This window comes from Sciurus vulgaris (genome assembly GCF_902686455.1).
Source record: "Sciurus vulgaris genome assembly, chromosome: 1".
NCBI lineage: Eukaryota > Metazoa > Chordata > Mammalia > Rodentia > Sciuridae > Sciurus > Sciurus vulgaris.
Window position 1 is genome coordinate 26,339,423 of NC_136461.1, and position 17,189 is coordinate 26,356,611.

A 17,189-nucleotide genomic window follows, 5' to 3' on the forward strand; every position below is an offset into this window, starting at 1 on the left:
TCCTGTCTTCAAGGCATTGGGATTTATTGAAAAACTACATACATATTAAAACAACTTTATACACATATCCCGCATTACAAGTTTACAAATATACAAACATGAGTTCTGTTAAAGGCAGCAACTTGAGTATTAGGAAAAAACGGTAGAAAACCCATACCCTAATTTCATCACTTAAACTGGTGTTCCCCTTCTCCAAATAAAAACTGACACAAATTCATCCAATTTCCCAATTCTGGCTCCTGAATGAAACTAACATTCACATGGAATGTTTTTCCAAAGCAGCACTGATGTTCAGGTTTGAGGGGGGAAAGTCAATTTAAACTTCCGAGAGCCTCAGGGTAACGTAAAGTGGGGAATGATGGAATTCTCTTCAATGACATTTTTATTAAACTCCATGGTGGTCTCTCAAAATTAGTAATGAAATATTAAAATGTCCTGAATGATCAGGGCATTATGCTCAACCCAGGAGATGCAATAAATAATAGTTATATTTCTTCTTGTCAGAAAAGGAAGGTCCTTGAGAAACAGTGTTTCAAATTGAGAATTCAGTTCCAGGAAAAGTCTCTGTGCTCCACAGACTAATGGGGAGACACTGGGTCCAACTCTATCTTCATTCCACACATAAGAAAATTAGAGCTAAGGTCTTTCTGAATCTGTACCAGTTTAAGTCCTTATTATAAAGGCAACGAAGGTTAATGAGAAATTTGAGGCAGGCTTGGCAGGAAAATGGAAGGGGCAAGACTAATACAACAGTCCATTTGTATTAGTTGGTTTCTAGGTCCTCAGTTTAAGAAGTCTCTCTTTAACTCAGTCCTGGTCACCATGGCAGGGATCTGCAGGTGTGAAGGAATCATTCTTGTACCATTTTTTGTAGCATTATGTTTTATTCTACTTCCTCCTCCTCTAGTCACCTCTATCAAAGAGGAATCAACCCCAGAAGCTGCTAGAATAAAATGTGAAAGGTTTAATGAAGGAAGTGAGACTTCAATCAAATATTCCATAAGTTGATGTTCGGAACACTGCAGAATTAAGATTAGTGGGCAACTCAAGAAATAATATTAGGAAAGGGGAGAGATGTCCAGAGCCGGGTAGTAGAAAAACTGGAATCTCTGTTCATAATCACAATGCATTGATTATGAAGGAAGGAGAATTCATCAGCATGAGCATCAATTCCAACCTTCAGTGCCACAAAACTTCTCAAAGTAGTCTCAGCAAGGGTGCTGGCACCCTTGATGTTGTTAGCTTTCCAAATATTTAAAGATGCTTTGCTTCAATCCTGGCGTGCTATCTTCTGTTCTGAGGCGCTTAGGAGAAGGGGATGTCATTAACGATGGGCCCCTTCTCCTCACCTAAAGAACAGAGAGGAAGTCAGAGCCAGCTTAAAACCTTCAAACAGGTATTTACTTACCTTCAATTAACTCTTAAACAACTCAGTTAAATCATGGATGATTAACAACAGAAAAATAAAGGAAAAAAATATATAAGCTTTTCAGATAAGTTTAAAAGCTAGTTACCTATTGGGGGTAGCAAATCACCTGTCCATCATTGGGGAGTATCATCATTATGACACTGTAGTATAAGTTATTAGACTAGAACTTTTGTTTTTTAATTAAAATAAATAAATTCTAACTTGGAAGGTACCATATCAGTTCTCAAGTTCCTTACCTGAGGTTTAGATGATTCCTTTGCTGCCTCAGCTTTGACAGGAGAAAGTGTATGAAAGACAAAGTTTCTTGAATTTCGGGGAGCACTAGGGTTGAGGTCGGAAAGAGCAGCCAGTTTCTGAAGCACAGCTTTGGGCTGGTTTAGCAGTGAACCTGTCTTCAGCTAAGGAATGAAGAGTTATCTCTGGTATTGAATCCCAAATGCCAAGGGAAGAATACAGTTATTTTCCCTCTCTGCCCGCCTACAGGTATTAAAGGGTCACCTCCCAACCTTAATGACAGAGGTTATTCCCTTAGCTTGACCTGGGCCTTTAAAACCTGTACACCATGACTGTCAGACTGACAAAGTTTCAACCAACCTGGTGATTGCTTCCAGATTTGATGGCTTCAAAAGGATTACTGAGTGGAGGCTTTGATTCCTGAATAACCACAGGGCGATTAGCTGAAAAGAAAAGACAGAGAGGACCATTCTGGGCAAAGCTGGGCAGGATTACTTTTACATATGAACATGCTAAGAAGCCTCATCAATGACTAAAATCAATGACTAAAGCCAAAGGAACCTTTTATTTTATAATGATGACTTTGAAAGTATAGTACATGTCCTCAAGAAGACAAACGAAGAAGTTGAATTTATCACTTAATCATTAACAGAAAATAGTTTAAGAAAAAAACAGGAGTTGGTAAAAGTGTGAGTCATGTTTAAGAGTTTCATTTCTGGAGTTAAATATACCTGGGTTCAAATCCCAGCTCTAACACTTAGGTATGAAATTCTAGGCAACTTAAAAGTCAGAATTCATTACTCTGAGTCTTAGAACATAAAGCAAAACCAGCTACATAAATCCACAAGTACAACCTCTACTGCCCAATAATCTGAGATCCAAGTACTTTGTCTCTTCCAACCTCTATGGGGCCTCCTTTAAGCCAGTATTAGACACAAGCTTATGACTAACCTGCAATAGCCCCTGAAGGTTTGTGTCACCTCCAAGGCTTCAGCACTAACAATCCAAGGGGCTAGACCCTGAAGAGAAATAAACTTACCATTCTTCTGCAGTGCTTTGGCTGTAACTTTCTTGGCTAGCATCATAAACTGACTGTCTTCCCCAATTTCTTCTTCTTCTTCAGCTGTAATTTTCCCCTGCTGTGCCTGAAAATAAAAATCATACAGTATTAACACAAAACTCTACAACTTCCCTAAATGGCATAGCCTGGTTGTGAAGCTAGGTTACTGGGATATCATTTGTTTTCTTTCTTGCAGTCTTTGCTGCTTTAGGAAAAAAAAAAATTGGGGACAAACAAACATGAAGACAATTGCCCATCAAAACCTTCTCAGTGCAAGAAAGCAAACTCAAGGATTAAAAGGGTTAGCAACTGGCCTAGGCTTGTAGCTCAGTGGTAGAGTGCCTGCCTAGCACATGCAAGGCCTGGATTCGATCCTCAGCATCACATAAAAATAGAAAAATAAAATAAAGGTATTGTGTCCTTCTACAACTAAATATGTATATAAGGGGGCTAGCAACATGTTGCCCAAGATTTTGAAACAATCATGGTAAGTTAAGTGACTGGGTCCTCTTCTTTTGATAAACCAAGGTCAGAATAGGGAATTTTTTTGCACTTTGTACCTGGTCTCGAAGCCATTGCTCTCGTTCAATACGTTCCTTCCTCCATTTGGCTTCTGTCTCATCAAGCTGTTCTTCAATCTGATCATCATCAGAGTCTCTGTGAAACAAGTCCATCTGGGAAGCATCATCTAAAGCAAAAAGTTAAGGCTTTCAGTATTCTGCAATCCCCACAGCAGAGGGTAATCAGACAGATACAAAATAAATCCCTATCATTTACTGTAAATTGACATAAACTTTTCCCACCCACTCATAGAAAACAATGGTTATGCCACGCATGGTGGTGCACACCTGCAATTCGAGGGGCTTGGGAGGTTGAGACAGGAGGATCACAAGTTCGAGGGCAGCCTCAGCAATTTAATGAGGCTCTAAGCAATTAGTAACACCCTGTCTCAAAAATAAAAAATAAGAAGGGTTAGGGATATAGCTCAGTGTTTAAAACATGCCTGGGTTCAATCACAGTCCAAAAAAAGAAAATAGTGGTTACAGCTAGGTCCATTGGTTGTCACTTGCCATCTTAACCTGGACAAACATGCACATCAGAACCAATTTTTGTTTATTTCTTTTGCGTGTATATGCTAAGGATCAAACCCAGGACCTTATATAAGACAGGAAAGTGCTCTAGTACTGTGTTAACATTCTCAGTCCTGAAACCATTTGTTTCCAAAGATAGCAACCAAGATACCTATATTTTTCCATCGGAATTTTCTCATTCGCCCAGGACCATCACTGTGCAGATCCCCATCAGCAAGGTACCTCTCTTGGTATAAACGTAGTTTTCGTTTATCATCATCCAACACTGTTTTCCTACAACAGAAGAAATAAGGTGCTCAAAACCAGGACCATTCTGGCTGATTTTAGGGCCTATCTTAAGATGCATCCTGTTACTTAGAATTGTTGGGATACTAACATGTGTATTTTCTTGATTTGACTTTGCAATTCCTCATCAGAAGGAAGTACTTCATCAATTACATCCTCTTCATATTCATCGATATCTTCCCCATCATACTCATCTTCACTTCCCACATCACTTCCTGACACCTCTGCCTCATCCTCCAGGTATTTCTTCAATCTCCTGGAAAATAATTTTGAAGATGAAAAGATACAATAATGAATATGTACACAGAACGTGGACACAATAAGGAAAACAGAACAGTCACCTATAATGGCAATATGCTTAAACTTACAAGAATGTATTTTGCTAACATCTAAAATAATGTTTTCTAAAATATTTAAAGTTGATGAGCCAGGTATGGTGGCACATGCCTGTAATCCAAGTAACTCTGGAGGTTGTGGCTGGAGGATCACAAGTCCAAGGCCAACCTCAGCAAATTAATGAAAACCTGTCTAAAAATTTTAAAAAGGACTGGGTATGTAACTCTGTGGTCAAGTGCCCCTGGATTCAATCATCCTGGGTTTAAAGTCCTATTATCTATAGTGACAAAAGGAAGAACTTTGGTTGTCTTCTGAAGGCTGATTTTTATCAAGGATTTATAGTCTATTTTGTTTAAAGCTAAGTTCCTCTAAAACCAAGGGTTCCTGGGGAATTCCTTCAGAGGTTTACTAGTAACTAAGTTTCCCAATCTTCCCACCCACTATCTTCGAGTGTTCAACTTTTAAACTTTATAAAACTTACATCTAAACAAAAAACTCTGCAGTAAAATAAAGCTTAAGAACCATTACCTTAGAAAAATTTACAGATAACCTAAAGTTATATAAGATAATAAAGCTGACAGGTGACAAATTAGAACCCAAAACAGATCTTAATAGAATGGAATGAAGGGCTAAAAGCAACAGCATAAATCTAACCAAAGATCAATACACTATACTGTATGTGAATTCCAAAAATCATTCATGACTATTTAACAACAAATTATTACTAGAATTGTGAAATTTTTTTAACACCACAGGGAAACTTATAGATATGCTAAGTGAAGGAAAAACAAGATGCAAAGTTATACATATGAAAAATTTTGTAAATCTCAACTATAAAAAACACATGTATAAAAATATTTTTTAAAACATTTTTTTAGTTGTCAATGATCTTTTATTCTATTTATTTATATGTGGTGCAGAGTATCAAACCCAGGGCCCCACACATGCCAGGCAAGCGCTCTACCATTGAGCCACAACTCCAGCCCCTACATAAAAATATTAAGAGGAAATTACTACCATTGACACTTTCATATATATTTTGGACAGTAGACATGAGCAACATTTTATGGAAATCTTGCCTCACATTCTAGGCAAATGCTCTACTACTGATCCAAACTATTCTTTTTGATTGATTATGTGTGTGTATGTCTTACCACTGAGGATTAAACCCAGTGGGGGCTCTAATTACTGAACTACATCTCCAGCCCTTTTTAATTCTGAGATAGAGGCTCACTAAGTAACTGAGGCTAGTCTCAAACTTGTGATACTCTAGCTTCAACCTCCCAAGTCATTAGGATTATAGGTGTGCACCACTGTGCCCAGGTCCCTCTATATTTTTTTAAATACTCTTAAAATAAATGTTTCACTTTCATGATCAGAACAACAAACATTCCAAAAATAAAGTGGATCATTTGCCCAAGACTAGAATGAAAAACAAAACAAAACAAAACAGAATGACAGCAATTCATAGAAAAGAAGTCCAGTCCAGAGGACTTTAGTTATCCACTAGATAGATCCTCAAGATCTAGAGTATGGATCAGTTCTTAAGATCTTTGGCCCTATTATAAGTAGTATACATTCAGTTTAAGAAAATAGCCAGGGACTGAGGCTGTGGCTCAGTAGCAGATTGCCTAGCATATGTGAGGCACTGGGTTAAATCCTTAGTCCAGCATACAAAAACAAGCAAATAAAATAAAGGCATGCTGTCCATCTATAACTACCAATAAATAAATAAATAAATAAATAAATAGATTTTAAAAAAATCCAGGACACAAGACAGGAAGCAGTGCCACAAGAAATGTCACTAGTACTGGAAGATATTGGAAATGTTTAGTACAGTCATGACTTAAGGAAAACATGACCATCTTTAAATACTCAAGAGATGTCATGTGGAAGAAGAATTTTGTTTAAACTAAGTTAACCACAAAAATAGAATTACAACCAGTAAATTCAGATTAAAAAAGTGGCATGACATAACTATCAGGGGAACTTTCTAGCAGTTGAAGGAATGGACATAATACCTACATTTGCCTTTTTAACCTCTCAGATTGCTTTAGGAGTTCTTCCTCATCATCTTCATGGTCTTCCAGTGCCAGATCTTCATTACCAGAGGCACTGTGTTCATCCTGCAAAATCAGTTATCATATTCAGTTAAGCAGAGTAAGATGTCTCCTTAACAAAAATGGATTTATAGGAGTCTAATACTCTGGTGCCTTAGATATATAATAAATTTTGTGTTATTTTTCCTATTTAAAACAGAACAAAACAAAATACCTAGAGGCTGGGGTACCACTCAGTGGCAGAGTGCTTCTCTAGCATGTGTAAGGCCCTGGGTTCAATCCCCAGGACCACACACAAAAAATTATCCCAAAAAAACAGGATTTAGAAACTTCTGCCCACATGCCTCATTATGGATATTGCTTCTGATAAAATGTTAAACTTCGAAATCTCAAGAACTCAGACAAGAAAAAAATCTCTAAGGGCAGCAACACATGGAGTTCAGTTATGTTCCCTTCATACTCACTTCATCACTATCAGATTCATTTTCAGTTGGGACAAGCTGAAAGTCTCCAAATTCTTCATCATCTTCTTCTTCTTCCCTATAATGCACATCAATGAATCAATAAATGTTAGAGCTTTTTTTTTGGTTCTGAGGATTGAACCCAAGAGCGTTCTATCACTGAGCTACATCCTGAGCCCTTTATTTATTTTGAGACAGGATCTCCCTAAATTGCCCAGGCTGGCCTTGAACTTTTGACCCTTCTGCCTCAGCCTCCAGAGTCACTGGGATTACAGGTATGTGCCTGGATAGAGTTTAAATGAATAACATTTGTGTGTGTGCTTTTTTTTTTTTTTTTTTTTTTTTTTTGATACTGGAGATTGAACCCAGGGCTGCTTTATCACTAAACTACATTGCCAAGCCCTTTTTTACATTTTATTTTGAGACAGGTCTCACTAAGTTGCTCAGGGCCTTGCTAAATTGCTGAGGCTGGCCTCAAACTTGTGTCCCTCCTGTCTCAGCCTCCCAAGTCACTGGGATTAAAGGAGTGAGTCACTGCACCCAGCAATAAATAACTTTTGAAAGCAAACTAGAAGCAGCAGGCTAAGTTAAGGATTTAAAATATTTTATCAACACCAATAATATCTTCAAGAAACAGGAGAGATATTTTCCTTTAAAAAAATGTAACTGTACTAAAATACATATAACATAAAATTTACCCTCTTAACCATTTTTAACTATACAGTTCAGTAGAATTAAGTACATTACATTGTTGTTCAAGCAATCAACTTTTTTCCTCTTTTAAAACTGAAACTCTAACCAAAGGTAGAGGTTCAGGTCTATAATCCTAGGGAGGCTGAAGCAAGAAGACTGCAAGTTTGAGGCCAGCCTCAGCCACTCAGGGAGACCCTGTCTTAACATAAAAATTAAAAAGGATGGTATGTAGCTCGGTCGTACAGTGTTTCTAGGTTCATTCCCCAGGACTGAAAAATAAAAACTGAAACTCTATACCCATGAAACAACTTTCCTTTCCTCCCTCCCCCCAACCCTTGGCAACTATGATTTAACTTTCTGCCTCTATAAATTTAACTATTCTAAGTACCTTACATAAGCAGACTCATAACAACATTTCTCTTTTTCCGACTAGCTTATTGTTCTAAGCATAATATCCTAAAGGTTCATCCATGTGGTAGCATGTGTCAAATTTCTTTCCTTTTTAAAGTCAAATATGCCATTGTGTACATATGCTACATTTTGTTTATCCATTCATATATCAACAGATCCTTGGGCTGCTTCCACATTTTGGCTATTGTGATAATGCTGCTTTGAACATGGGTGTATAAATATCTGAGTTCTTGTTTTCACTCCTTTTGAGTCTATACTAAGATAGGGAATCACTAGATCAGATAGTAATTCTATTTATGATGATGATTATTTCATTTTTTTAAATACTGGGGATTGAACCAAGGGGAGATATACCACTGAACTACACCTCACCCCCTTTGTTGTTTTTTTGAGACAAGATCTCACGAAATTGCTGAGGCTGATCTCAAACTTGGGATTCTCCTGCCTTAGCCTCCCAAGTCGCTGGGATTACAGGTGTGTGCCATTGCACCTAGCTTTATTTTTAATTTTGGGGAAATCATCATATTGTTTTCCATAGCAGTTGCACATTTTATGTTCTCACCAAGAGACAGAAAGGCTCCAAGTTGTTCACATTCTGTCTAACACTTGTGATTTACATTTTATCATAGTCAATGAAGTCAGTACTTCCTTGTGGTTTTGTTTTGCATTTCCCTAATTATTAATGATGTTAAGCATCTTTCATGTGCTTATTCTTGCCTTTTTTAATGCTAATTTTCACCAAAGTACTATGTTTTCATTACTATGCAAATATTAAATTCAAATCCACTCTAAGACTCTCTGATAAGACATTAAGCCCTGAAGATGGTCAGTTATTACTAAACCTAGAAAACCTGATCCTAGGATTTTATCAAAAGGCTAGGAATTCTCAGGTTCCCACCTATCCAAGACTCACTTGTCCGTTGGGAAAGAGCCTGAGCACAGAGCAAGTGCTTCTTCCATTGGATCAACCATGCTGTTCTCCTTTTCCAGCTTACTTAACTCCAGTGGAGCCAGTGAGGAGGCATCTACATCAACAAGGAAAAGATTTGTTACCATAAAAATGACAACTTTATCCTCTCCTAGCCACCTAAAGACATGCCAGCTTAATACAGTTCTAAGGTAAGCTTGCCAAAAAGCTTACCATCCATTCATTCAACAAATCCTTATTTATGCTTACTATGTGCTCAGTACCAAGGAACAGTAATGAACAAAAGAGATCTCAATTCTTTCACAGGGCTTACATTCTAGAAGGTGTGTGCATTGAAGGGATATGAGAACAGGTGGAAAATAAGTTAACATTTGTATGAAATGTACTATATCTCAGACATTATTCTAAATTTTGTACAAATGACATAATATAGATAAAGCTAAAGCAGTCTTAAATTGATACTTTACCATTCTAAGACAGTAAAGATCTAAAAGTCAGGAACTATACAGTGAATTCTAATAACATGCGAGATTCCATCATTGTCCTATTTTCTGGGAACTTTTCACCTGAGGGTACCTGTTTCTTTTCAAGGACACTGACTTAATATATTTGGCTCTGGTAGCTGGGCATGGTGTGCATACCTATAATCTCAGCTACTTGGGAGGCTGAGGTAAGAGGACTGAAAGTTCAAGTCCAACCTCAGTAAGACCCTGCCTCAAAAAATATGAAGGGCTGGGAGTGTACCTCAATGGTACAGCACTCATGGATTCAAACCCCAGCACTACAAAAATAAATAAATAAATAAATGGGGTGGGGGTGGGGAGAAGAAATTTGGCTGTAGTAAGCCTGTTGCCTTTTGTTGGATATTTACCCTGAGAAGTAAACTTTCCCGAACAAAGATTCAGAAGTTCCTCCATGTTCTCTTTCTTGTCACTCTTCTTGGGTTGACATTTTTCAGATTGAGATGCAAACTTCCCAGTACACAAATCCAACAGTTCGTCCATGTTGGCATCCATGGCATTCTCATCCATACTGGCCAATGGCAATTGAGGCTTCAAAGACTGGTACTGATTCCTGTGGTTTCTAACATTTAAGAACCTACAAGCACGAAGCATATGTAAGAAATTCTCTAAAGAAGATGCAAAGTAATGGGTGAAAAATTCTGAATTCATTTCCAGCACCAAAGTTAGAAGCTGAATCTCAAACCAGAAAACAAAGATTCAAACTTCACACTAATCTAAAAAGGGTAGAGGAAGTTTCGCGAAAGAATAAGTGCTATTCAAAAGGTAAAGTGTAGCCTGGGTGCCATGCGTGCCTGTAATCCCAGTAGTTCAGGAGGCTGAGACAAGATCAAGGCCAGTTAAGCAATTTAGTGAGACCCTGTCTCAAAATTTAAAAAATAAAAATAAAAAGGGTCGGAGATGTAGCTCTGTAGCAAAGCATCCCTGGGTTCCATCCCCAGTATCCCACCCCCCCCCCAAAAAAACAGCAAAGTATAAAGGATAATTGGATAATTTTTGGCTTCAGATAATACTAGAGTAGTACTGGTATCATGTCCAATAATGTGCCACCAGTTCGTGAATTCTCAGTTCTATCCAACAATCATGAGTAGGATATACACAGAGAACTTTGATGCCCTTCGAACTCAAGATCTATGGGCTGCAAATAAGAAGAGATCCAAGGATCAGAATATCTGCAAGAGTTATTTACATTATTTTGTGGACAGACTTTGTTCAAACTTGTAGAATGTAACGCTAATGATCTATACACCTTCTCTTTCTCAGAAGAGAAAGCACAGATGGAGTAACAGAAGCTAACTTTATTTTTAAACAAAATTAAGCAGTACCCAGCACCATTCCCACCCACAGAAACACAAAACTACCTACCCATCTGCATCCAACAGTTGGCTCTGAGTGTCATCTTCTAAACAGAACTGGAAGTCCCCTGCTCCTAGGAAAAGTGTCTTAGGCTCTGGGGAGGCGTTATACAGATCCTGGGAATCCTCTATGGGAAGAGAAGGCTCAGACAGTTTCCCTGAACTCTGGCACCAAAACAAAAACAAACAATAACAAAACATTTTACAAATGTCATCCAGTGTCATGACAACAACAGAAGTTGCTATTTGCAATATTTCATATATTCTCAAGAAATTGTAGCTGAGGACAAATGCATAGCAAAGAGAGGCCTAAAGAAAAATACCTCCAATAAAGTAAGAAGCTTGTTTTGAATTCATAAGGGGGGTGGATTTTTAAAGCTGAACACACATAAGCTCAGTACCAAGGAGGTGGGAGTTAGTTTGCTGGGACACACTTTATTTAGAAATGTGGGAAGCAAAGGGAGGAGAGGAAAGAAAAACTATTACCACCTTACCTTAGAAGCCGAGCTGACCAAACTGGCTCGAAATAGCCCAGGAGAAGGAGATCTGAATCCTCCTGCTATAGGGAGAAAACTGGTCCCACGGCCTGTTTGTCTGTTGCAAGGCTGATAGGATGGAATTGTAGAGCCAATCAGCTCAAAGCTGCTATTGTGGCTGCTCTCTTTTGTTAACAATGAACATGAATCATCTTCATCTAAAGAAAGAGAAACATCTTTTAAGTGCAAGACTGCAGAAAAAAGGGTGGGTTTAGGAAAAGACTTGAGAATGAAACTGACAGGTTAAATTCATAGGCAAATCCCTTTAGTCATAGTTTCTCAATCATTAAGTTAAATAACAATACTATTAGCATTATATGGTCAGATTTATTACTATGAGCTAAATGACATCGAAAATTTCTCTTTTCACCCTGCTAAATACCTATGGTCACTCTTCATTGTCCAGTTATATAACTTCCTTTGGCCTACATACAGAAACAATTCATGTTTCACTCAATCAACATGCATTCACTAAGGGGCTACTAAACATCCATGCTGCACTATGAGGAAAATTTGTGTAAGTTTTGAAAAAATGGACCAAGAAAATTATTCTCATTTATAAACTCCTCTCATTGCCACAAGTAAGACTCGGAAGTCTCTAGATTCAAAAAAGGGAAACTTCATGGAATTGTAGTCATTAAGTATCAAAGTTGGAGGACCAAAGCAAAGTTGAGTTCTGTGTAAGAATCACTTACCCAGTTTACTGGGCTGTTTGCCTGAGTTTTCATCTGCTTCTGACTTTTCTTCAGTAGGAAAGTAACTATAAAATAAGAAGGTAAACTGTGTATCTGTTCCACTTCTTACTGAAGGGGCAAATTCAAGGGAATTTTTTATTTCCTTAGGGTTACTCACCCCATCTTGGAAGAGTTGTCCTTAAATAGAAGTAAGGTAGAATCTGATGAGAGAGGTTTGGGAACAGAGAGAAGGTTGACAGACTTGACAATTTCACTACTGCCATCAATATTATCTTTATCCATTTCTTTCTCATCTTTGACTTCCAGATCTTCACCACCGAGAAGGAATTCTGCACTCTTTACCAATCATACAACCCAAAAACAGAACAATACAAATAAAAAATTTTAAAAGCAAATCCAGGGGAAGGGAAAAAATAACAGAATGAATCAAACAACATTACCCTATGTAAATTTATGATTACACAAATGGTACGCCTTTACTCCATGTACAAACAGAGAAACAACATGTATTCCATTTGTTTACAATAAAAAAAAAAAAAAAAGCCTTTGGGGGACATTCCAAAACAAAGCTATAGCAATACTTATACCTTAACACATTTAGAGCTCTTTTATTTTATCTTTACCCTCCCCAAATTGCTATATGATTATGAAAGAAATCTTCATTATCATTTTCCTGAGGCAATTAGAGGTTAAATAATTAGACTACAGTTGCAGAATGACTACTGACTACAACCAAACACAGACTGGTATGCTGCCCAGTTTAGCACTGCTTCTTTTTCTTTGACCCAGGATTAAATATTAACCCATATTTCAAGTAACCTCAGGACCCAGTATAAAAACCAGAAAGTTTTTTCATATCTAACAATAATCACCTATTCTTCCTGGGCAGAAAACAATACTACAGACCAAGGACAAAAAGTCCTTCTATAAATACTTCCTTCACAAAAAAATGATATGAATTTAGGAAAGTCCCTGCTTGCCTGGTCATTTATTTCAGACCTAAACCAAGATTAAGATCTGGATAGAGAACACCAAATAAACGGCAAAGATAAAGTTAATATTAATATAAAGCCATTTGCAGTATTAGCTTTTATTTAAATAATTAATTATTTTATTTTATTTATTTTTTTTTGGATACCAGAGATTGAACTCAGGGGCACTCAACCTCTGAGTCACACCCCCAGTCTTATTTTGTATCTTACTTAGAGTCAGAGTCTCACTGAGTTGCTTAGTATCTAGCTTTTGCTGAGGTTGGCTTTGAACTCGAGATCCTCCTGCCTCAGCCCCCGAAGCCGCTGGGATTACAGGTTTGCACCACCAAGCCCAGCATTAGCATTATTTTTAAAATACTTAAACTAACAAGTAGAAGCCAAAGATTCAGCTCTGTGAACTACAGGTGTTCAGTGATGCTGAGAGAACTAAAGTCACTAAGATTTAGATATACATGAAGTTAGTTACCATTTCCATATCACTAAAATTTCTTATATAATTTAAAATGATTATACTTTTATTTATATCTGATTATCTTTATTTATTATGATCAAGTAACAAAATTACATAAAGGTCAGAAACCTCCTGATTGCCTTCTTCCTTCTCTTCCTCTAGTTCCTCTGCTTTCTCTTCCTCTTCCTCCTCTTCTCCATCTTCCTCAGATTCATCTGTCATTTCCTCCTCCTCCTCCTCCTCCTCCTCCTCCTCCTCCTCCTCCTCCTCCTCAAACCCATCTTCATTATCTAATTTAAACAATGCTTGGCGCTTCTGGCGCTCCTCAAACCTTCGGAGTTTCATTGCCTCTTGCAGTTTAGCTTTTAGCACCTGCAACTTTTCACCTGAACAGAAATATGTTGAAATGCTTTAGACATAATGATGAACTTCATAATACAATAATTAAGTAGGCATTTTAGGTAATCCTAGAAGTGTTCTAGTCATATCCCAAAGGGAAAATCAAGAACCTTAGTACTTGCCAGGCATGGTGGCACACACCTGTAATTCCCAGTGATCCGGGAGGCTGAGGCAGGAGGACCTCAAGTTCCAGGCCTGCCTCAACAATTTAGTAAGACCCTGTCTTAAAATAAAAACATGGGGGGGAAAAAAGGGCTAAGGATGTAGCTCAGTGGCAACATCCCTGAGTTCAGTTCCCAAACTGTCACACATTCACAAAAAGACCTTAGTATCCTAGGTTTTTGTTATTCTAACACATAGGAATTACCATGAATTGAAGTATCAGAGAAAACTTCTACAACAGGGATTATAAAATAATCATTTAAAAGGAGGTAAAAGGAGGGAATGGGGCTTTAAGAATCTCTGGTTCAGTGCCTATGACAGTCAACACTGATAAACTTACCTGTATTACAGAAAAAGAAACAAGAGTAAAATTGACAAAAGATATGAACAGGTAGTTAACAGAAAAAGAAACATGATTAATAAAAACTTTAAAATAATGCTTAATTAATATCTAATTAAAAAATAAAAATAAGATAATTTTTTACATTTGACAAAATTAAAAGTTTTATAATACACGTTATTATTAACAAGGGGAGGGCTGGGGTTGTAGTTCAGTGGTAAAACATTTGCCTAGTACATGTGAGGCACTGGGTTCAATTCTCAGCACCACATAAGAATAAATAAACAAAATTAAGGTATTGAGTCCATCTACAACTAAAAAAATATTTTTAAAAAGGGGGAAACAAATTCTTACTATGATTAGAGTATAAATTAGCACAACCATTTTAAAGGACAATTAAATGACATATATCAAAATTTGACTCAATAATTCCACTGTAAGGAATTGTGCATCCTCAGATGAATCTAAGAGAGAAAAGAGGAGGAAGAGGAAGAATGGAAGAAGAGAAAGAAGGGGAGGAACTAGAGGAAGAGAAGGAAGAAGGCAGTCAGGAGGTTTCTGACCCTTATGTAATTTTGTTTATATGTGTATACATATACCAATATATATATATGATATATATATATATGATACCAAGATGCAACATTGGATGCAAAAACCAAAAACTGGAACAAACACAATGTGTATCAACAGGACCATGGTTAAACAAATCATGTTGTAGTCGTTCAATGGAATATTAAGGTGTGTTTAATAAGAATCAAAAGAAATATAATGTGAATCTGAGCTCTGGAGTAGATTAGGCTAAAGCTTCTACCACTTAGTAACCTCAGCAAGTGCTGTGAATGCTCTGCATGTCAGTTTCCTTATGTATAAAACAAGGATATTGTTATTTACTTCAAGGGTGGATAGTGAGGATTAAACAAGACAAAGCATGTAAAGCAGAGAGGTGTGTCTGGTTGATAGTGAATATCCAATGACACAAACACACAAAATGGAATATTCAGAAAAATTCTCCTATAAGGACACATGAATTGTTAATAGTTACCTTTGGGGAGACTAATTTTTCATATGATACCTTTTTTCCAGTATTTCAATTATTTCCATGTGATATATTACTTATATTTTCAATGTGGAGGTAGGAACAATAGACCTGTCTCTAATACACTGTTAGAACAAAAAAGCAGATTACAAAGCAGAATGCATGGTATGATTGCACTCTTGTTTTAGTTTGTTTTCTTTTTATTTACTTTTTCCCCAGAGCTGGGAATCAAACCTATACCTATATATAAGCACATAGCCTTGCATGTGCTTAAGCAAGTATTCTACCACTGAATTACAACCCCAGCCTGCTATTGGTGTTCCTCTTTGTTTTGTTTTCTTTTCCTCTTTTTTTTTTTTTTGGTGGGTCTAGGGATTGTTTGGTTTCAACAAACACATACATACAAAGAAATGAGTTTAATGGACAGATAAACAATATGCTTATGGTTACAGAATTTGCATCTGATAGAAGATTACATTTCTTATTTATTCTTCTTGTGTACTTATGTTTATATAATGAATATTTCTTTCTTTTTTCAGAATTGGGTGTTGAACCCAGGGGTACTCTACCTCTAAGCTACATCCCAGTCCTTTTTATATTTTGATTTGAGATAGGGTCTCATTAAATTGTTGAGGCTTGCCTTTACTTCACCCTCCTGAGTAGCTGGGATTACAGGTGTGTGCTACCATGCTCAGTTTATTACTTTTGACAAATGCAAGTTCAAGAAATAAAGCCATTTTCCCACCCCACACTTCTAGGTATGCTGCATATGAATCACACTAAGATATTGCTATCCCATCTCCAAAGTCTCCAAGGTAAAAGATTCTATAACTTTTCACTAAAGGATCTTAAATAGCTATAAAAACTCAAATACCTGGTTTTGTGTGGCTTGCTTCATCCAGTTTCTCAGCTGCCAAAGTCACAGGTACCACATCTGCCTTTAGCTCTTCCTTTCCATCAGTGCCCAAGTCTTTCACTATAATGTTCACTTTCACTGTCTGACCAGTCCTGGGTTGGTTTGTTGGATGAGCATGCTTCCAGAAACGTTGCTTTAAGGCTTCCAGTTCTAAATCCAAATGCAAACAAGTTTGTCAGTTTGCCATGCTCTTTCCTTCAAGATTCCAATTAAGAATTAAAAGGTAAGTTTTTTTTTTGCTCTACAGTGCTGAAGAAAAAAATCATGCACACAAAGAGAAGCCCCTTTGTTAACAGCTGCATCAAATTCATATAACTTAACAGTCTTCCTCCATGTTTCAAAAATCAGATTTTAAGATAGAAATTTACAACTGCTCACAAGTTCTTATGTAGCAATTCTTGTAAGTATTAAACTGGTAGAAAGAAATACCTAATTCTCAACTATTCAAGAGCTTACTCTTTCATGACTTTCCATCTTTTTTTTTCTTTTTACTTTTTGCTGTACCAGGGATTGAACCCAGAGGCATTCCATAACGGAGCTACATCCCCAACCCCTTTATTTATTCATTAAATTTTGAGACAGGGTCTCACTAAGTTACTAAGGGTCTTACTGAATTGCTGGGGTTGGCTTCAAACTTGCAATCCTTCCTCAGCCTCCCAAATCACTGGGATCACAGGTGTGCACCCCTGCTCCCAACTTCATCTTATTTTTTCAATTCCCTATTTTGAACATTTCACTATCGGCAATCTAACTATGGGCAATGTCAATTTTAAAAAAAGGAAAAAGAAAATGACA

General features: G+C 37.1%; 1 protein-coding gene across 1 annotated transcript in view; it reads right to left on the reverse strand.

Moving 5' to 3' along the window:
• The window catches only part of CLSPN (claspin), a 34,578-nt gene continuing 17,389 nt past the window's right edge, over positions 1-17,189 (reverse strand). The window contains exons 9-25 of the mRNA XM_079130017.1: positions 16,353-16,544; positions 13,668-13,924; positions 12,253-12,431; positions 12,096-12,160; positions 11,359-11,558; positions 10,875-11,029; positions 9,860-10,086; positions 8,974-9,085; positions 6,960-7,035; positions 6,461-6,561; positions 4,191-4,355; positions 3,966-4,087; positions 3,284-3,411; positions 2,703-2,808; positions 2,024-2,106; positions 1,666-1,827; positions 1-1,349 (exon numbers count right to left, since the gene is read on the reverse strand). Coding sequence (XP_078986143.1) covers positions 1,239-1,349; positions 1,666-1,827; positions 2,024-2,106; positions 2,703-2,808; positions 3,284-3,411; positions 3,966-4,087; positions 4,191-4,355; positions 6,461-6,561; positions 6,960-7,035; positions 8,974-9,085; positions 9,860-10,086; positions 10,875-11,029; positions 11,359-11,558; positions 12,096-12,160; positions 12,253-12,431; positions 13,668-13,924; positions 16,353-16,544 — 2,441 coding nt within the window. The 3' untranslated portion in view covers positions 1-1,238. The remainder of the gene's footprint in view (positions 1,350-1,665; positions 1,828-2,023; positions 2,107-2,702; positions 2,809-3,283; positions 3,412-3,965; positions 4,088-4,190; positions 4,356-6,460; positions 6,562-6,959; positions 7,036-8,973; positions 9,086-9,859; positions 10,087-10,874; positions 11,030-11,358; positions 11,559-12,095; positions 12,161-12,252; positions 12,432-13,667; positions 13,925-16,352; positions 16,545-17,189) is intronic.